The 22,207-nt window shown below is 29.4% G+C and overlaps 1 protein-coding gene across 1 annotated transcript in view; it reads right to left on the minus strand.

Moving 5' to 3' along the window:
* The window catches only part of LOC126758195 (voltage-dependent T-type calcium channel subunit alpha-1H), a 257,600-nt gene that overhangs the window by 144,722 nt on the left and 90,671 nt on the right, over positions 1-22,207 (minus strand). Inside the window, exon 3 of the mRNA XM_050472312.1 lies at positions 369-2,060. Within this exon, the coding sequence (XP_050328269.1) occupies positions 369-1,768 (1,400 nt within the window). The 5' untranslated portion in view covers positions 1,769-2,060. The remainder of the gene's footprint in view (positions 1-368; positions 2,061-22,207) is intronic.

Genomic DNA, 22,207 nt, shown 5'->3' on the forward strand with positions numbered 1-22,207 from the left:
TTTGTTGTTCTTTTGCATACTTTCTGGCGCGTAGCGTTTCGAACAATTTTACATTTTTATGAATTAGTTTCGGTTGAGAAAACAGATTAAAAGCGGATAGTGGATATTTTTGTTATGCTTCCCAGATTATATTTCAACCATAAAGCAGTTCAGTGCATACTTTTGGGAGCAAAAATATAATAACTAATTTTAATTCCATACAAAATTTCATTGCACACTTTTAGAAGAATAATAAATTACTGTTCCATAAAAAATTTATTGCATACTTTTAGACGCACACATAATTACTTACTGTTCAAAGCCGCACTGAAAATTATTTGCTGAAAAAAAAAGTTATTTTTTTTTAAATTATTTATTGAAAAGGATATGGATTGGTGATGAGTCGCAAGCACCAGTTACGTAGCCGCGAGTCCTGCGACAATATGAGGAAAGAGATCTCAGGAAAGCCCGGATATGGCAAATTTGGTTCGCCGCTCGACGTCGTGCTATTCGAGTCGCCATCATCCGAACTGCACGAACCATTGCAGCTCACGCCGGACGATGACGTGTAGGAATCATCATCGGCCTCCTCCTCAACGCGCTTCTTGCTGCGCTCCACGCTCGCCAACGAATTTCGACTGCCATGGCGCCGACGTTGCCTGGCCGCGGCGCTCACTGCTGCCGCGTCGCGCTCCTCATCACTGCGCTGTTGCGAACGCGAGCGCGAGCGCGAACGCGAACGTGAACGCTCACGCGACGATGACGATTGCGATTGGCGCGCGTCACGATTTTGCTGCGTCGCGCGTGTGGACGCGCCACCATTTTCTGACTGCTGCTGCGGCTGCTGTTGATTAGCCGCTTTGCTTGTGCTGCGCTTGCTACTCGTGCGTTGCACCGAGTTGCGCGCGTTAGCGTGCGCCTGACTCGTATATGGTGGCGGCGGCGTATCGCGCTCGGCATTGCCGGCGCTTAACTTATTGCTAGTAGGATTGTTGCTGGTTGTTGTTGTAGTTTTTGTTGTGCTGTCACCGCCAGCACCCTTGGCACTTGAGGAACTAGTTTTTCGCTGCTTGCTGCTGCGGCTGCGTGCGCTCCCACTGCCACGTGCGACGCGCGCTTGGCCACCGCCACTGCCCGTGCTGCATTTGCTGCGCGCGCTGCCGTGGCGCTGCAACGACTCCGCAGCATTGCCAATATTGAGCACCACTGCGCCGCCGGTATTGGCATTGCTGCTGCTGCTGCCGGCGTTGACGTGCTCCGTGTTCGGCGTCGCGTTGGAATGCATTTTAAGTAGTGTTGCTGTGGCTTTCTTGTTGTCGCTGGCTGTTGCTGTTGTTGGTGCTGCTAAATTATTTGGTGTTTTTGTTGCTTTGTTGTCCTCTGCTGCTCTTAACCTTGATCGTGTTGCTGCTGCATAGCCGCCACTGCTGTTGCTGCCTTTGCTGCCACTTCTGTGTATGCTGTTGCCGTTGTTGTTGCAATTTTGTGCTGTAGCTGTGTGCGTCGCTCCCACCGACGTCGTCGCTGCTGCTGCTGCTGTTGTTGCTTCGGTTGTGCCCACGACACTGCTGCGCTGCCCATTACTGGCGGCCTCTAATTGCGCGGCTGTCGCTGCCAACTTGCGTATGTCGATGGTTTGGCATGCGTTGCGGTCGCCGCTAGAGTTGCTGCCATGCGTTCGTGGTGTTGCTGTAATTGTTGTTGTGGTTGCTGCTGCTTTTGGTGTTGTTGTTGTTTTACTATTATTCGCATTGCTTAGTCTCGACTCCTTTGCGGAGATGTGAAACATTGTATGCACTTGATGTGTTCACTGCGAGCAGCTATCCAGTGAGGCGAGAGTTGTTGGGGGCAGAGTGTGTTCTGGAAAACTCGCTGCAGGGCGTTTGCGTGTGAACTTCTGCGGAAATCGAATCTTTGTGGTACGATATTAAATAAGCTTCAGTTTTCAATACTCGTGCGTATGGCTAGATACTTTTTTTTTGGTAGATTTCACAGTGGCTTTCAAAAGCATTCGTATAAATTGGATTTGTTGGTGTATGACGATATTTGTTTGTTCTTTTTATGGTTTCAGTAGTAAAGATCTGCAAAGAGAATATGAAAAAGAGACAAAGTTAAGAAAAATATGCCCAAAACTGTGTTGAGGTAAAGAAAAAACGTATTCAATAATCGTTACTTTGGAGATTCAAAGTTATTATAGTTATTTTGGTAATTGCTAAGATCAAAGTTTACATAAATTATTTGCATTATCAATTTTTTACAATTTTGCATACAAAATAGAGCTGAAAGTTTCTTTAAAATAGTAGAATCTTGATTAAACTTAAAACACCTTCGCTGTTTATAAATATAAATTCATAAACCGTTCGAGAATTTCAGAGCAAGTCTAGTAAATGAAAGTAATAACAGATCCATTGTAAAGGCGCCGGCCTAACATCGTATCACACAATGTTTGTGATAAATTCGTTTCTTTTTATTAAATATGGTTCCCTTCGAGGGTAGTAAACTGATTTTAGCGACTCTCCAACTTTTTCATAACATTTATCGTGTGCAGTTCACTCGGTTAGCTGTCGATTGGACTTCAGAGAGAAAGAATGGAACCATGTTTCATCCATTGTCACATATCAATGCAAAAACTCGGGTTTAATACGTCTGAACGGTCATCCAAAATTATTTTGTGAACTTTTTTGCTTTTTTCGTCGGTTACAACCTCTTTCGGTCGCTCACTGCGTTCATCGTCTTCGGTGCTCATTTCACCACGTCTGAACTTAGCGTAACAATCTTTGAAGGTTGATTTTCCTGGAAAACTCGTCATCAAGCCAAGTTTTCGCTTCAACTGAATCTTTTCCTTTCAAAAGGAAATAGTTTATAAAATAGCGATATTTCTTTTTATTTATAAGAACAAAAGTTGCTTCACTTAAAATGATATAATTCACAAACTAATGACCGGACAGCAAATTTATACAAGTGCCTATTGAAAGTTAAGACTAGCTAAACATCATATGGATAAGACAAAGAACGCCCCGGGTACCCAAAATAGTTTTAAAATGCGGAACTGCAAGTAGTACTGGACGAAGGTTGTTGCGAAGCACAATAAGAGTTCGGAGGATCAATGGAAGTCACTCAAGCAACCAATTTAAAATGTTTAAACGCAGTCGGATGCATTCAAAAAAATTAAATTGGCTGCTCCATGGCTTGAAGTCCGAAATGTAGTTTGAGTGATACAAAAATAAGTCGTCTTTTGTATCGAATTGTGACTGGCGAAGAAAAATGGATACATTACAAAAATCCTTAACGCATAAAATCATATCTGAAACCTTTCCAAACAGTCAAATTGACAGCAAAGCTGAAAATCATGACGCCAAAATGATGCTCTACATTTGGTGAGGTTAGAAGAGCATGTTGTATTATGTATGAGCTTCTAAAATCGGTTGAAAGCATCAATGAGAAACGCTGCCGACAACAAGTTTTCACATTGAAGAGAACGGAGCCGAAAAACGCCTGAAATTTGCGTCTAAATACGAGGCAATATTTTCCATTATGGCAACACTCCCTCACATATTGCAAGACTAGTCGAACAATATAATAAAAAAAAAAAATTTTAATAATTTTTAAAATTATTTTGAAAATAGCGACTGGTAAGTTTTTACCATACCTGCCTAATAGCTCAGCCCTTGCCACTATTGACTGCCTTTCGATTCGACTGACATTTCAGTCGATGTGGAACGCCCTCACTGGAACAGCGTTCATATCAGAATATCACAAATTGTCTGATTAATTTTTGGCCGCCCAGCCAGCGCAGATCTTTTGGTATAGAATCCATAAATTGACAAAAAGATTTTATAGCTTTAAATATTTTTGTATTTAACATTTTTCCAAATTTTTTTTTAAATATTTTTTTATATTTTTTAATATATATTTTTTTTTTGAAGGAAATTCAGATTATTCGAAATAGTTTTTTGTGATAATTTATTTTACTTATTTATTGAAAAATTGTTTTTATAAATTTTTTATGATTTTTAGTAATTTTTTGAAATTAGAAATAAAATAATTATTTTTTACTTTAATTTTTTGCTATTTATTAAAAAACTTTAAAAAATTAAATAATTTTTTGCTTATTCCATTTATTTGTTATAAAGTAAAAAAAATATTTTTTTCATAAAAAAAAAAAAAAAAATTTTCCATAAAAAAATTTTTTCCATAAAAATATTTTTTTTCTTTCAGAATATATTTTGATTAATTTTTATGACTATTTAATAATTTATTTTTTTAACTATACTTTATGGGCATTATTTTTTACTTTAAATTTTTGGTTATTTATTAAAAAACTTAAAAAAAAAATTAAATTAATTTTTTTAATATTCCATTTATTTGTTATAAAGTAAAAAAAAAATATTTTTGTTATAATTGAAAACTATTAAAAAAAATTCAAAACCAACTTTTTTTCAATAAAGAGGTAAAAAATTATTACAAAAAAATATTTGTAAGAAATTAGAATAAAACTAATTATTTTTTATTTTAAATTTTTGGCTATTTATTAAAGAACCTAAAAAAAAATAAAATAATTTTTTGATTATACCATTTACTTGTTATAAAGTAAAAAAAAAATACTTTTTTATAATTGAAAACTATTAAAAAATTTTAAAAACCAACTTTTTTCAATAAAGAGGTAGACAAATTATTACAAAAAAATCTATGTAAGAATCGATTTTTAGTTTATATTCCATTTAGTTGTTAAACAGTATTTTTCATCCAAAAAAAAATTTATTTCTTTCAGAATATCTTTTAATTAATTTTTAATTAAATTTTTATTAATAATTTATTTTAACTATACCATATATTGAAAAATATTTATTTATAAAATTTTTTATGATTTGAAAAGTTTTTCACATTAAATTTTTTACATAGAAAATGTATAGAATTTGTTATGATTTACTTTTTTACGTATTTATTTACAAAAAAAAAAATTATTGAAAAGTTTTCACTTTAAATTTTTTACATAGAAAAAATATTTTAAAACAAAAATTATTTTTATTTATTTTGTTTTTGTTTGTTTCTATTTTTTATTTTTTATATTAGAAAAGCCAACTTTTTGTTTATATAATTTATTTTTTATAAAGTATTTTTTATCAAATAAACTAAATTTTCTCTGCTTTCATAACAATTCTTTTATATCTTATTCATACCATCTTAAATTCCCCGGGATTGCCATAACCAGAGCTGCCTTCATGCAATTCTGCCGATATACAGATATTTGTATGTATATGTGCCTCCAATAAACCTCTCAATATTGATGTGTCACTAATTGTAACACCCGCAGGATAGCAAATAAAAATTACGATAAAAAATAACGCCAACAGCGTGAAGCGTACAAATAAATGCCAAATCAACTGCTTCGGCACGTTTCAGTGTATTTCTGCGCAGTTTTTGGCGTGTCTGTTTTTTATTGGCAGATTTTTCGCAACGCATTCAGCAAATTCGTATATAGTTGCCACCTTGGCTGCTGTAATTATTGCACTTGTTGTTATTGTTGTAGCGCGCATACGTGCTTTGGTGAATTATTCCTGGCGTGACATTACGTGGCATGCTACGTTCGCTTGCCACGCGGAGGCGTTTGTGTCTGCCACTCACGTTTGCACGCGTGAGCCGCAGCGGCACATATGTTTCATATATGTATATATCTACACATGAGATAACTGTGGAAGAAGCTATGCCACCTTTGCTAGATATTTGCGCTTTCCGCCTTATTATTTGGCTTACGTGCGACAGTTTCCGTTTTTTTCAAGTGTGTGCCGATGTGTGTGCAGCGTCGAGCGCATGTCTAAGACATTAGAAATCAATTCACATACAGTACATACAGAGTACAAAAAAATTACAGCAAGCGTGTCATATTTCAGCATTTTTGTAGTATATTTGTAAAAAAAAATATCAGAAAAAGATTTAAGTTTAAAATTCAGCGAAAATTAAAAAAAAAAATTTACCAGAAAACGTGTTTAAATTTTTTATGATCATTAAGTGTGAAATGTATTCATATATTTTTTCTTCTTTTATTTTCAGGTAATGCTGTTGTTCTTATTTACCCTCTCTCACTTAATACATACTATACTATATTATATGGAGTTTGTTGGTCAGCACAACCTTCAAGGCCTGGAAGTACCTAATTGTAGGCATGTATCAGTTGTTAATGAGCTTTTAATGAGTATATTTTAATTTTTAATTAACGAATTTTGTATGTAATAAAGTATACGTACGAAAATGTTGCGTATACGCCATGTCACCCTATACACCTTATGCAGAGCGAAAAGAAAGCACTATCAAACTTTTATTTTTGTTGATAAAAATTTATGTTGTAGCCCATGTTTGAAATGTGCACACTACTCGTCCATAGTTTAACCGCGCTTTAAGTTGATTTTTATTCGATTCATTTTGAAAAATTCAATATAAATTTTTTTTTGATGTTTTCACATTTTTACTTGAAATGTCGTATAAGTTTTCGCAATAGCAAATGATAGCTTAAATATAAAAAAAAGGTTTTGGAAAAAAAGTTATGTATTTTTATATACAAATTTTCATTAATACAATTTTTTATCGCCAAACATAAATAATATAAACTTTATGAATAAATTTTTAACAGCTTCAAAGTATTTTCAGAGAAAAAAAATTAAAATCTAAAAGGCAAAATTAAAAAAATTGAAAAAATGTCAAACAAAAAATTTTTAATTGGAATTGGAAGCAAAAGCAATTTATTAAAAATTGCAGAAAAAAATTAACTTTTTATTGGAACTGAAAAATATGCAATTTATTAATTTAATTTATTTTTGTTGAATAAAAAGTGTGTTGATTTTATTGCACTTTGGAAAAATTATATTCATTATAAATTAGAAAACTGTATTTTTTTATATCAAAAATAGAAAAATACGATATATATATTTGTCCAATTTTTAATAAATTTGAGTCACGCAATAGTTTATTTACTCATAAATCTTACTAAGCCAGAACAATAGTAATTTAAAATGGTGGCTCATAATAAGGTAAATATATTGTTTCTTAACGCTTCTTGAACTTATAAAAGTAAAAAAATTTTAATATTATAACGAAAAAATGTTTATTTATAAAAATTGGCAAATTTTATAATTAGCATCAACTGGAACCTTAAAAATCAAAACTTTTTAATTTAGAATTTTGAAAAAAAAAAAATAATTTTAATTGAGAAACATTTTCAAAAAAAAAATAATTTTTCAATTTGGGCTCATATTTTACTTAACAATTTTTTTTGAACTCGAAATTCGTTTATGAGATAAATCGATTTTATTTCCTACATTTACTTTTGAGATATTAGTTTATTTTCGTTCCAAGTACACTTCTCTCAAATTTTGGTTACTCATACGCAATGTCATAATATGAACCGCAGAATGTTACGCATACGCCATGTTATACTACCACCACAGCATATAATGCATACGCCTTGCCATACTACTAACCATACGCCTTGTCTCACCCACCAAAACTAACCTATCAATTTGCTGCACGCATTTCGTGCAATTTAAATCGGCTTACAAGCCTAAAAGTAGGCATTTAAAGCTTACGATTTTTGACTGCACAATTTCACCTGGCCTAGTTAATCTGTATACAGTTTGTGTATCACACACACAGCACAATATATTTTCTATTGTATATAATGTCAATTGCACTTGCGTACTGGCCTTGCACTCATTCAGTAGACACGACAGCTGACCTTCATCGTCTTTGCTCCGTTGTATCGTGAAATCAAACGCCGCAGCTGCCGTTTTAGGCCACTTTTGCAAGCCGACGCTGCTGTCTAGCAGTTGGTTAACAGCTTATAAACAAAAGTTTGCAGTTTCTTACGCAGCTTATTGTCATTGTGAGCGGTTATTTTCTAGCTTTTTCATAGCAAGTTTTTTTTATAAGCTTGTTGTGTTTTATATTTTTGCTTTTGTTTTTGTGTGTTATTTTTTTTTTTTTATTTTTTATATTTTTTGTTTTTGCTTTTTTGTTTTCATTTTTTTATTTTGTTTTGTTGCGACAATTTACCTCTACCTTGAAAGCCCACTCGACCCAAAACCTGCCAGCGCATAGGCTGTTGCAGGCTGCCATTGCAGAAAATGGTAAAAAATAACTGTTGTATAACTGTAGAAAAAACTTGCAACTAACATGACAACTGTCAACTCAATGTCACTCGCACTGCCACGCCTACACACTCTGTGCGTACTATCAAGTGCATTTGTGAACTTTTTAGCTGTTGTTGCAGCCAACTCAACTCGCATTGGGTCAGAAAATCAAAAAAAACAAGAAAACAAAACCCAAATGTATGTATGTAAAGTGTCAGAGAGAATGTTGCAGGCGTTCAAAGATGGCGTTGTTTCTTTTTCTACCAACCTAAGTAATGATAAAAAAATTACGCATACATACACATTCACAATAAATAATATGTAATTTTTATATGAGATTATTTAAGCAACTTTTTTTTAATTTTTTTTGAGTTTTGAAAAAAAATATAATATATAAAAGCAATATTCTAAATAAAAATAATATTGTAAATTTTTTTTCTTTAATTTTTGAGTTCTTGAATTTTTTTAATATTTAAGAAAAAATTTTATTTTTATAGTTTTTCTAGTTTAAAAAAAAATGAAAAAATGTTTTAAATAAAAATGAAATTTTTAAAAATCGCTGAAAATCATTTTTACTGCTTTTTAAGTTTTGGAAAAAAAATATAAAAATACACAAATTATACACAGTTTTTTAAAACAATTTCAGATATTTTAAATAAAAATAAAATTATTAAAAATATTTTAATACAGTTTCTGAATTTTTTATATAATTTTAATAGCTTTTGGAAAAAGTATTATATGTACAACAATTAATTTAGCAAACATTCGATTTTTTTATAGACTTTTGAGTTTCACAAAAAAAACTTAAAAATATTTTTAATAAAAATTACATTATTTAATTTTTTTAGAATGGTTCTTACAGTTTTTTGAGCTTTAAAAAAAATATAAAAAATATAAAAATTAAATAAAGTAATTTAAATATTTTTTAGATATTTTTAAAGGTATTTTTTGAGTTTTCGAAAAAAAATTTTACAAACATATTTTAAATAAAAGTAAGATTATTAAAATTACTTTGTAAAGTGTGAGTATAATTTTTGGAGTAAAAAAAAAGTTATAATAAAATTAGATTAAATTTTATTAAATAAGATTTTTATAATTTTTTTTTTAAATGTACAATATTTATATTTTATAAAAAAATTTTAGAAAAAATGAAATATTTAAAATTTTTTCAAAGCTATTTTTACACCTTTTTTTGCTTTAGATAAGAAACCATAAAAATATATACAAATTATGCAAAGCTATTTAGAAAAAGTCTTAGATATTTTTTTATAATTTTTTGAGTTTTAGAAAATAAAGTGGTGAAAAATAAAATTAATAAAATTAGTTTGTAAAGTTTGAGAAAATTTGTTTATAACTTTTGGAGTCTTAGAAAATTATTAAAAAAACATATTTTAAATAAAATTAGTTTTTTAACAAATTTTTTAATAATTTTTTAGTTTTTGAAAAAAAATTTACAAAAATATTTTAAATACAATTTGAATTATAAAAAAATATTTAAATCTAAATGAGGATATTTAAAAAGTTGAGAAATGATTGTATAATTTTTGGAGTTTTAGAAAAATTATTATAAAAGGATATATTAAATGTATGTTAATCGGATAATTAAAAATAAATTTTGAAATATTTTTAAAATTTTGAAATTTGGAAAAAAATTTAAAAAATTTTACATAAATTTCAGATTTGTATTTGGAAAAATTTTAAAATTCTTTTAAAAATAAATTTAAATGAATTTTAGGTTAGTATTTAAAACAGTTTCGTTATTATAATTTGAGTTTTGGAAAAAAATTTTGAAATAATATTTTAAACAAAAATTAGTTTTCTAAAAAATATATTAGGATTTTTCGTTATTGCTTTTTCTTACATTTTTTATTATTTTTTTTTTTTTGGTATCAAAACTATGTAATGTTAGTTTAATTTATATACTAAATTTTTTATTATAAAATTTCGAAATGAAACTCAACAATATAATATTTTTTAATAATTTAATTTCATTATCACCGCCATACATTTTCTACTCTTATAACCTTGTCTTTTGTCAGCTCCCTCTCTCTACCACTTAACTGAGTACTCACAGCAGCAGAAGTAATTAAAAAGTTTTGCAATGAAATTTTCAATATTGCGCTCTAATGACATACGTTTGTTGGTAACGGGAAGAGCCAGGGAGTTTTAGCTGAAGACGAGCACAGAATGCAATAAGAACGCATAAAAAATTGGAATGGAAAAGTAAGTGAGTGAGAGATTTCAAATATGGCAGTTTATGGTGTGTCGCTGATTTATGTTGTGCAGAGATTTAGGAAAAATGATGGCGAAAACATAATTTGGCATGAAGAAATACTTAATTTTTTTATATTCAATTACGTAATTTATTTTTTCCACAAAAATTACTATAACTTTATTTATTTTTCATTTCATATAAGCAAACGTTGGTCATAAGAGATGTGCTAAAAAAATTGCAACTAATTTTTTCTTTATTACTCAACATCAACAAAAAATACTGAATCTTGACAACTCATGTCCTCAAGCTAAAATTAGCTTAAGTTCGCCACAAATTCTCCTAAACTGAGCACTCTCTTCCATGAATAAGCCCATCAACAAGCCTGAATACACACTTATAATCTTGCAAAAAAAATATTTCTAATGCAAAAAATATTGCCAAGATGCCACTCCAAACGAAAAAAAAATATTTTTCCATAAAGAATTTAACCTAAAAAAAATTAAAAAAAAGACATAACCGAAAATAAAAAAGTGAAACGCGGCAATAAAAATTGTCACTCATAGAAGCATGCTTCAGCATGCCTACATGCAACTGCAATCTTGCATATAAAAAGCCATATGAATACTTTATTTGAAAAACGAATAAAAAAAAAATTTAGAAAATTTGAAAAACTGGCAGACAGGCACATTAAAGTGCAAAACACATACATATAAACCGAACATAAATGGCATGACAGCCAAACTGAGCGATGCGACGTGACATTGTACTACTAGCAAACATGCGAGGGTTGGTACGAGCGTACTTGAATTTGGTGATTTCTAAAGTTGAAAAATGTGATATATCTTGATTCAGGCAGGTTAACTTGGCACTAGTTTCGTGAAATGAAATTGTATTAGGTTTTGCTGAATTTTGACTAAATTTTCAAAGAGGTTGGGATTAGGTATCCCAAAAAAGATTAAGTGCAGTGAGGTTATATAGCTTAAGCTAGGTTACTTTCTGGCTTTTTATTATATTTTGAAAAGTTTGAGCTGGTGCTTCGAAAAATATTGAGTTCAATGAGGTTATATTGCTAAAATTTAGTTAGCTTAGGTGTTTTGACTTTAACCTAGATTTTTATAAGAATTTGAGGTTAGCTTCCCTTAAAAAATATAAAATTAGCGAGGTCATATGGCTTAAATTAGGCTATATTCGAATTTCAGGTTAGCTTACATAGTGTAAATTGGCATATTTTCCTTTTAAGTAGTTACATTTACTGAAATTAGTTTGACGTTATATCGGTGAAATTGAGGTTATATTCATTATTGATGGAAAAGATGAGCTGAACTATGGATTTTAGAATATTTTAATGAAACTATGTCGAATAAAGTAAGGTTAGGATAGATAATATATGTTAAATTAAGTGAGGTTAGGTTAGCTGAAGTTAAATTAGATTAATTTAAATCAGATTCTGTCAGGTAAAATAAACCGAAATATGGCCTTATGCAAGTTTTGATAAAATTATATCGATTTAAGTTAGATTATATTAGATGATAAATTATTTGAAGCCAAATTAGTTTTATTTAAGGCAAATTCGGTCATAATTTGGTTGATAGATTAAGTCTAATAAACAGAGCTCTCATAACTAAGGTTAGGATAGAAAAATATTTTACGGTATTATGTAAGTCTTAGATGTTTCAAAGACTTTTAAATAAAATTTGTTCAGGTTATGTTGGATTTTCTAATCGCCTATTTTAGGTTAGACTTTCTTTGAGTAGACTATATTATTAACTTATAACTCTTTTAGGTTATGTAAGCTGAGATAACTCTAATTTTCTGTGGTCTTTGTAGGTATTATCAAATTAATTTGGATTGTGAAACATTTTTTAGGTTATGTTCTTTTAGGTTATATTGGTTGTCAAAAAAGTCTTGCGGTATTTTCGCTAGTTGGCGCTGAAAGCGCGTAGTTCTAGTTTTATTCGTCGCATCGGGTCATGCTATACCTTTTTGGAAAGCTCATTTCACGCGCTAACACGTGTTTGATTGATTGATTGTCATGAAGCAAAATAAAGAGAAAATACGGCATATTTTACAGTACTACTACGATAAAGGCAAAAATGCATCTCAAGCCGCCAATAAAATTTGTGCAGTTTATGGACCCGATACAGTTTCCATTTCCACCGCACAACGATGGTTTCAACGTTTTCGTTCTGGTGTGGAGGTGGTCGAAGATGCGCCACGCTCCGGAAGGCCTGTCGTCGAAAATTGCGATAAAATCGTAGCGTCGGTCAAGAGCTGGGCATGGCCATCAAAAATTCATTTCAATTTCAATAAAAAAAAAAATTCAATAAAAATAGCGCAAGACTTTTTTGACAACCCATTATTATGTTTGGCTCAGTTCAATTAGGTTAGGCGCTGATTATTTGTATATGATTTTTTAAGAGCTTGATAACTTTTTTTTTAAAAAAAACGCATAAAATTTGCAAAATCTCATTGGTTCTTTATTTGAAACGTTAGATTGGTTCATGACATTTACTTTTTGAAGATAATTTCATTTAAATGTTGACCGCGGCTGCGTCTTAGGTGGTCCATTCGGAAAGTCCAATCAAGAAATTTTCAGTGAATTAGAAAAGTTTGAAAATATCGACAAATTTTGTTCAGCGATGGCTCATTTCTGGTTGAATGGTACGTAAATAAGCAAAATTGCCGCATTTGGGGTGAAGAGCAACCAGAAGCCGTTCAAGAACTGCCCATGCATGCCGAAAAATGCACTGTTTGGTGTGGTTTGTACGCTGGTGGAATCATTGGACCGTATTTTTTCAAAGATGCTGTTGGACGCAACGTTACGGTGAATGGCGATCGCTATCGTTCGATGCTAACAAACTTTTTGTTGCCAAAAATGGAAGAACTGAACTTGGTTGACATGTCGTTTCAACAAGATGGCGCTACATGCCACACAGCTCGCGATTCTATGGCCATTTTGAGGGAAAACTTCGGAGAACAATTCATCTCAAGAAATGGACCCGTAAGTTGGCCACCAAGATCATGCGATTTAACGCCTTTAGACTATTTTTTGTGGGGCTACGTCAAGTCTAAAGTCTACAGAAATAAGCCAGCAACTATTCCAGCTTTGGAAGACAACATTTCCGAAGAAATTCGGGCTATTCCGGCCGAAATTGCCGGAAATGAAAAAGTTGCCCAAAATTGGACTTTCCGAATGGACCACCTAAGACGCAGCCGCGGTCAACATTTAAATGAAATTATCTTCAAAAAGTAAATGTCATGAACCAATCTAACGTTTCAAATAAAGAACCGATGAGATTTTGCAAATTTTATGCGTTTTTTTTTTAAAAAAGTTATCAAGCTCTTAAAAAATCACCCGATATATATTACTGAAGGTCAATTGTGGTTTCATATACATATGTATATTGCTTAGATGCTTTTAGGTTATGTTTTATTGAATTCATTTCTGATAAGGTTAGGTTTTTTCAAGTCTATTTATATTCGCTTATTTATGCTCTGAAAGTAGATTAGTAAGGTATGAGACTACTCTAAATTGCTTTATACAAGTATAAAGCACGATTAAACCGTAGTAAATATGAAAGTGAGGTTATGTTGGGTTAGGGTTTGTTAATCTATGAATGGCAATAGAAATTAATGAAGCTGAGGAAGAAGTAAGTAAAGATATTCGAGGTTATGTTAGGTTAGGTCTCGCCAATCTATGAAACATGCTAACTATTCAAACTTTCTGAAGCGAGTCGTGATTTAACTATGATTATTATAATGAGAAATGGGTCCATTGTTTACATTGTCTGAGTTAGGTTAGGTTCGCTTGTGGAAAGTATGAGAGAGTTGGATTTTTATAGTAAAAAATGAACTACACCACCAGCTTAAAATATATGCTGTTAAATGAATAAAGCTGAGGAAGTAATCAGTAGAGATAAGTGAGGTTATGTTGGGTTAAGTTTGTTTTAGTCGTTCTATTAAGCAAAATATATTATTTTATAAAGTAAAGAAGGCAAGATTTGTATACAGAAAAAAAATACTGGCATGTACCAGACAAAAGAAGCTATTTGTAATATATTTTTTGATTTTTTTTTGGACCAGAGCTTCTTAAGGAGTGATTACATGGTCTCGGTTGTAAAAATTCTCAGCTTTTAGGTAGTTTTAGTAAAATGGGGTGCTCTCACTGTAAATGGATTTAAATTTATGTTAATTTTCCTTTATTTCAGACGTGATTTTTACGCTAAGATCTTTCAAAAACGCCAACGAAATGTCTTTTTATTACAAAACAGCAACAAGAGAGTAGTTTTAAGAGATTTGTTTGCTATTTTCAGTATAACCTTTTGAAATCTCTTTCTCAGTTTTGCTTATTTTTCCATATCTAAGCCTAAAATTATGAATAAAGTCGTATTTTCTGTACAAAAATTGTTTCATGATTCGTTAAAAATTAAACTTTTGCGGTAACCCTTGCAAACACAAATATATTTACATTACTTCAGCTACTTTGAAGCGCTTAAAAAATGCACGTCTATTGCCTTGCCTCACTTTTGCGATCACGTACACGCTGTATGTGTGCATGTACAGCTTTGTCGCGTTATAACGAAATGTGTTTGGCATGTCGAAGTGACTAGTTTGGCTGTTGCAGCGCACGCACACATGTATATGTACATACATATATGTAGGTGTGTGTGTTTTGACTAGCTGCTGGCAAGACATGCACAATCCAATTGCAAACCACTCAAGTGCAGTCAAGCAAATACATAGATGCACATATTTAAATGCATAATCGCGCGCATACATACACATGATGCATACACAGGCATACAAACATGTATACACCCCCACACACACACATTAATAATCAAGTATTTACTCCTATGCGCAGCTGAGTGAATTTATCTTAATAATCAGATGTCATATTATTTAATTAGTTTAACTTGCAACATGCATGTTGCATGCAACACACTGTGGCTTAGCGATTTTCCAGCTTCATTTTATGTTTAGCAGTCGCTCGACTACCTTTTCTGCTGCTACTTCCTGTAGTATATTAACGCCGCTTGCCATCTTTTCGCTTATTACTACCGCCTTATATTATATTGCTACCCACCTAGTTGCCTGTGCATTTATGTGTGTCAACTCAGCCGTGTATGTGCCTGTTTTCATAAATATCATTCGTGTTCATCCTATCTCCGGCACATGCTTCCGGCAGCGCTGTTGTGCATGTTTTGATTAGAACCCATTGATGCAGTAATTTTACTAGCATGCGAGGTTTGAGTTTGTGTGTTTGCTGCTTGCTCGAGTTAACTGTACACGCTAGGTGCGTTGGAAATGAGCAGCGAGGTCAGCAAGAAAGCGATGTTAACGTATGGTGCAGTGAAGGTTTTATCAGGTTTTGATGAAAGCTGGTAAGGCGTAATGTATTTACTATTACTATACTTTATAAAAAAAAATTTTGAGTAGAAAAATGTTTAGTACAAAATTTAATACAAAATTTTAGCACAAAATAACTTTTTGTCGCATAGTCAGATTTCCAAATAGGTTGAGATTAGGTCTATCTATCTTTTTAGATTATTAATTATTATTTTTTATCTTACCTAAAATTTATTAAAGTAATGTTAGACATTTTTTTTTTCTCCTTTTATTTTTTAGCTTTTAATGGACAATTTAGCTCAAAAATTAATTTTAGTACAAAAATTAATTTTAGTACAAAAATTTTTTAATTTAAATAAATTTTTCTGAAGTAGTGTTGAACATAATTTGGGCACAATACTCTGTTTTTATATTAACTAAACATTATTTTTATTATTTTTGTTTGACAAATTTTTTAGTACAAAATTTAGTACACATTTTGGCGCACATTTTTTTATTTACAAAAAGTGAAATTTTTCTTAACTAATAAATAACTGACATAATTTTTCGCAGTTGTTATTTTTTTCAATTTTAGTACAAAAATATAAAGTTTTAGTACACAGCTATACAATTTTAGTACACTTTTTGGTAAAATTTTTTTGTTTGGACTAAATATTACCGAATTTATGTAAAACGTAAATTTTATACATATTTTTTATTTGGTTTAGTACACTTTTTAGTAGAACACATTTAGTACAAATTTTAGTACAACATTTTTTACTCACAAAATTTTTCCAAAGTATGACAATTTCTTTAAATTTATTAGTAAATTTTTAGTACAAAATTTAGTACACTTTTTAGTACACATTTTTTATGTTAACCAATCTTTCATGGCACAGTATGACATATTTTTTTGCAATGTTAATTTTGTAGCGCTTTAAGTACAGAATTTAGCACACAATTTAGTGGAACACATTTAGTACAAATTTTAGTACATTTTTTTCATACCAGTGTTTTCCAAAGTATGTCTGATAATTTTTTCGTCTTTGATTTTTAAGCTTTTAGTACATTTTTTAGTACAAGATTTAGTAGACTTCTTAGTACAAATCTTTTCTTATATTTACTAAGCTCTTTTGGCACAGTGCGGCATATTTTTTAACAACTTTTATTTTTTTAATTTTTAGTACACGATTTAGCATAAAATTTAGTAAATTTTTTAGTACAAAAATTATCTTCATGTTGCCTTCGTTTATCTAGCGTAATGAGAGGTAAAATTTTTAAAGATTTCTTGCTTTTAACTTTTAGTAAAAAATTTAGTACAAAAAATATAACTTTGTGTTAAAACAGCTGTGCACATAAAAACAAAAATCATTAAAGAGAATTTAAGTGTTTCTATTTTATATTTTAAGTGTGTAAAACGATTATTTTTTTTTACATTTCTTCAAAAAAATTTTAGTACAAAATTTAGTACATTTTAAGTACTAGCTTTTACCTATTTTTAGTAAGTATATATACCCTTCTTTTTCATACACTAGACAGAAAACATCGAGTATAGACTTAAGAAACAATTCTATATTTTTAGTACTCATGTATATTTAGTATACCCTCTTTTTCAATACTTTCAAAAAGTCGTTTTAACCCTTTACTCATAATTAAAGTTTAGAAGTTCAAGTTACTCATACGCCATGGTACACTTTAAGTTCTCAGGTATATTTAACACAACTATTATTTTAGTACTTTCAAGACGTAATTTAGACCTCCAACCAAACACTTTTAACGCATAGTTACATTTCTTAACGAAAAATGTTACTCATACGCCATGACAAAGTTTCAAATTAAAGAGTCCCAAGTATATCTGCCTCAATTTCTCACTAGGTCTGCTTATACAAATGCTTCCATTCACATATCACACACACGTACACACATATACAAACATATTTATATCTATATACATGTGTGTTTGTGTTTTCTTTTTACCCATGCTCTCAATGACGTTGCGAAAATTGATAAATTGCCATAGGCTGATTAAAACAACAACAAATGTAACAAAGCAACAACAACAACAAATGATAATAGCTAATAGCCGCTGAAGCGTTAGCTTGGCTGCTCAGTTGGTTTTATTTTAATTAATAAAATATTTGCGTTCGGCTTATGGCTGTTTGGCTGATGTGCCAGGCAAGGGCATTGGTGCGGTCTCTCACTGGAGTTATGTACGTCGATGAGTTTCGATTTGGTTTGATGTGTTTATAAAGATGTGGCGCTGATGGGTTGGCATTAAATAAATATGTGCGTTTGTATTAATAATTATTTCTGCTGTCTTTCACACCCCAAAAGTATGCTTCTATATTTGTATTTGTGTATTTGTGCATTTGCGTGTGGCGTGATTGCCTGAATGCTTTGATGGATATGTTTTCATTTAACTTTTATGCACTTATCGTTGTTTACACCCACATTTTCAATAATTACATTGAATATTGAATGGCTAAATGAACACGAATTTGAGTGTTACATAACCTAATTCATTAGCTTCATTAGTTAGAGGAAAAGTACTGAAATATTATACCAGCAAAGGTCGTGTGGGTTTGATAGCAAAGTGAAAAGGTATGCGAAACGCTGCATGGTATTGCGTAAGCTTGCATATTTTGGTATATTTTTATTTTTCGAAGCACTTTTAATTAAGCACTTTAATTTTTTTGTTTGCTTTTCAGAATATCATTTGAAAGGCTTACAACAAATAAATTAATTTTACATTGAAATGGAAATAGAAATTTGTGTTTTAATTTTTGATGTTAAAACTGTGCTTATTTATTAAAATTTTTTTATTTAAACTAAATTTCCTTTTTCGTAAAAAAAATCTAATTTTATCTAATCTAATTTTTTTTATTTATATTTAAACTCAAGTGTTTTGTTTATTTAATAAAAATTTTTTATTTGAACTTAAATTTTTCTATTTCAATTTTTTGTTAGATTTGCGACATTTTTTAAATTTGAAAATTTTGCAATTTCAAAATTTTTTATATCTCAAAATTTTTAAATCTTAAAATTTTTTAAATTTAAATTTTTTTTAAATTTTAAAATTTGTTATTTAAACTTAAATTTATCCATTTTAATGTCTTGTTAAATTTGCAACATTTTTAAATCTCAAAATTTTTTAAATTTCATTTTTTTTAATTTTAAAATTTTTTATTTAAACTTAAATTTTTCTATTTTAATTTCTTGTTAAATTTGCAACATTTTTAAAATACGAAAATTTTCCAAATTTGCAAAATTTTTTAAATTTAAAATTTTTTAAATTTTAAATTTTCTTTTAAACCTTTTAAATTCTTTTATAATTACCTACTAATTCTAGTAAAAAAAACGATAATTTGCTTCTATTTTATTTACGAATTTTTTGTTAATTTTTTTGTAAATAATTTTTTATTTTACTTCTTTCTTATAAATTGTGTAAACATATTTTCAAAAATTAAAACAAAAATTAAAATTTTTAAAAATTTAAAAACAAAAAATAAGTACTAAAAATTTTCCAGAAATTTACAAAGTTCTAAATTATTTTTTTCTTGTTTTTATTTCTTTAAACATTTTTTATATTTTACTGAATATCCTTTCTAACAAAATGCGAAAACTAACTCCTTAGAGAAATTTAAATTTCATTATTTCCACTTACTTCTCCTGATTTCTTACTTTTCCCCCCAGTAATCTCCCCCAAAAAACATTCACAAATACGGGAAACCCTTTTTGACACACCACTTATAACGGCGCATATAATTTTAATTGTGCTATCACCGTGACTGCTACTTCTTGCCAATTCGCTGCCAACTTACATTGTTTGCTTCTATTGCATACTCTTAAATACTGTTTGCCACCAGCAAGTTAAATTGAGATTTTTTACAACGGCGCCCTTGCCAATAATAACAAAAACTGCTTTGGCATTCCTTGCCAAGTTCTTAATTGATGATTTGTCAGACCATTTGCAAGCGATTGCCTGTAAATTTTTGAGTGGGAAATTTAAGTATTGCACTTCCGTCATAAAAGCTGGGGCGCAAGTCAAGCGCCAAAAAAAATAATAGTTTGCAAAATGCAGTGAAAAATTATATTATAATTAAATATTAGCTTATTAAATTATAAAATTTATTGCCATTTTTTTATTGCTAATATTTCTGTATAAAAACAATAATAAAAAGTTTGTGTAATTAATATAAAAAAATTATATTAATTTATCGGTTTTTAGTTGAAGATTTTTATAAAAATTTACTAATAAAATTTATAAAATGAAATTTATTAGATAGTCATTACATTTTTTCATGTTTATGTAATTTTATTTTTTTATTTTTTTAGATATTTTTTTAATTATTTTATTTATATATTATTTTTTAAATTTTTCCAAACAAATTTATATTAAAAATCTGTACACAAAAAACTCTAAACTAATGAGAAAGCATTATTATTTGAAATTTGTTCAAGAAGATTTCTGTACAAAAATATTTTTGCTTCTTTTTCTTAAAAAAATTTATCAAATATTGAAAAACTTTGGAATCACTATTTCGCTTTAAGAAAACCTGAACTTTTGAACACGACCGTATACATGTTTATGTTTTATTTACATACCAATATTTGATTTTTTCATTATTTTTTTTTTCATTAATTTTTTACATTATTTTTTTGTAAACATATTTTTAATGAAATTTTTTTATACGATTTTTTATAAACTTTCGTATTAAATTTTTTATTAATTTTTTTTAATAACCTTTTTTTATTAATTTATTTTAATAATTTTTTTTATAATTTTTTTTATAATTTTTTTTTTAAATTTTTTTTTTATAAATTTTTTTTATTAATTTTTTTATAAATTTTTTTTTAAATTAAAAAGACCTCATTGAGAGCGTTATCAGCAAAAAGTATTTGTGCATTTATCTTAAAAAAAACGATCGAATACATTGTAAAACTTTGAAGGCAATACTTCACTTTTAAGAAAATCTGAACCACTGAACACGATATGCATAAATATTTTACTTTTTTACGAACGCATATTTGATTTTTAACGCATTTGATTTTTGATTTTTTTTGATTTTTTTTTTATATAAACGATTTTTTATATTTTTTTTATTAAAAGTGAAATTTTTTTACGCATATTTAATTCTTCTTTTAATATGATCGTTTTTAAATTTTTTATAAACAATTTTTTTTTATTAAACTTTCTTTTAAACAATTTTTAATAATTTTTTTTTTTATTTCTAAAATTCAAGTTTTTTATTTTTTTAATATTTCAAATTTTTTATAATTTTTTTTTATTTATATTTCTATTAAAACAATTTTTTATTGAATTTTTAATATTTAAAATTCCAATTTTTTTAAATTATAAATTTTGTTTTTGTAGTCGAAACTGTTGACAAAGTGTTAAAATATTCTTTAGTTAAAAAAAAAAAAAATTTTTCAAAATATATGAACAAATCTTATACTAAATTTTTCAAGAAAATTATTTAGTTTTTATAACTTATTAGCTGAACTATTTCGAAAGAATTTATTAAATTTAAATAGTTTTAGTTTTTAATAATTTATGAATTAAAAATTTTTGGTTTTTAAAAAATTAAATTTTTTTTCTTAAAATATAAATTTTTTAACTAAATATAATTTTTTCTAAATCTGATTTACCAAGAAAATTTGAATTTTAATTATATTTATTTCACGTTTTTTCCTACATATGATTATAGTCTTCAATTTTAGCATTATTGCATTGATATTTTGCGAGGATGGTTTTGTATGGTTGCCGGATCTAATCAATTCATAGAAAATCTAACAATAACCATAATCTTCTCGAACCTTTTTCCATACTATTCTCTTTTCCAATCAATGCTCTATTCAATTTGTGCTGCCTATTGCCGTTGCCATTGCATCGCTTCAAGAGCTTATCAATAAACAATATTAAAAATCATGGTCACGCACAATACTTTACTACACAAAATATTATTGTGTTTTGTGCTGATTGTTGTTGCTATTATGGCTATTTGATATTGCAGGGCAAACGGCTGTCGGCAAAATAGCAAATACTCTTATATTCATTTTTCAAATGTGACTCTGAGCGATTCCATGTAAGTGTGTGTGACTCGAAGATTTTCATATATTTTTCTATGCATGTGTGTATGTGTGCCTGCAAACTGCTTGGCATTTCATTGTAGTCTGCCTGCAGGCGCATGAAATTTGAATACAAATACGTTTATCAAACGCACGAAAATCTAATAAACGAAATGTGTGTGTAGGGCATATAAAAAATATCAAATTTTATTGAGGTCATTCGAAATAAAAATACGGAGCGCAAAATCTATTTATTGTAATTTTTGATTGTGATAAAAGCAAATTTGGACTTTTTTACAATCGCTCACACTAATGGCGACAATCATTGGTATTTTGCCATAAAAAAGTGGACGCCGCTGCGTCTACGAAATGCTGGCGGCCAATCACCGCCTGCAGCTGCACCCCTCTTTGCTGTCATTTCAAGGATATTCGCTATGATTTGCATAATTTCGACAATTTCGTGGGTAAACACGTTTATTATAGACACAAACAC

Source organism: Bactrocera neohumeralis, chromosome 5 (genome assembly GCF_024586455.1).
Source record: "Bactrocera neohumeralis isolate Rockhampton chromosome 5, APGP_CSIRO_Bneo_wtdbg2-racon-allhic-juicebox.fasta_v2, whole genome shotgun sequence".
NCBI classification, from domain to species: Eukaryota; Metazoa; Arthropoda; class Insecta; order Diptera; family Tephritidae; genus Bactrocera; species Bactrocera neohumeralis.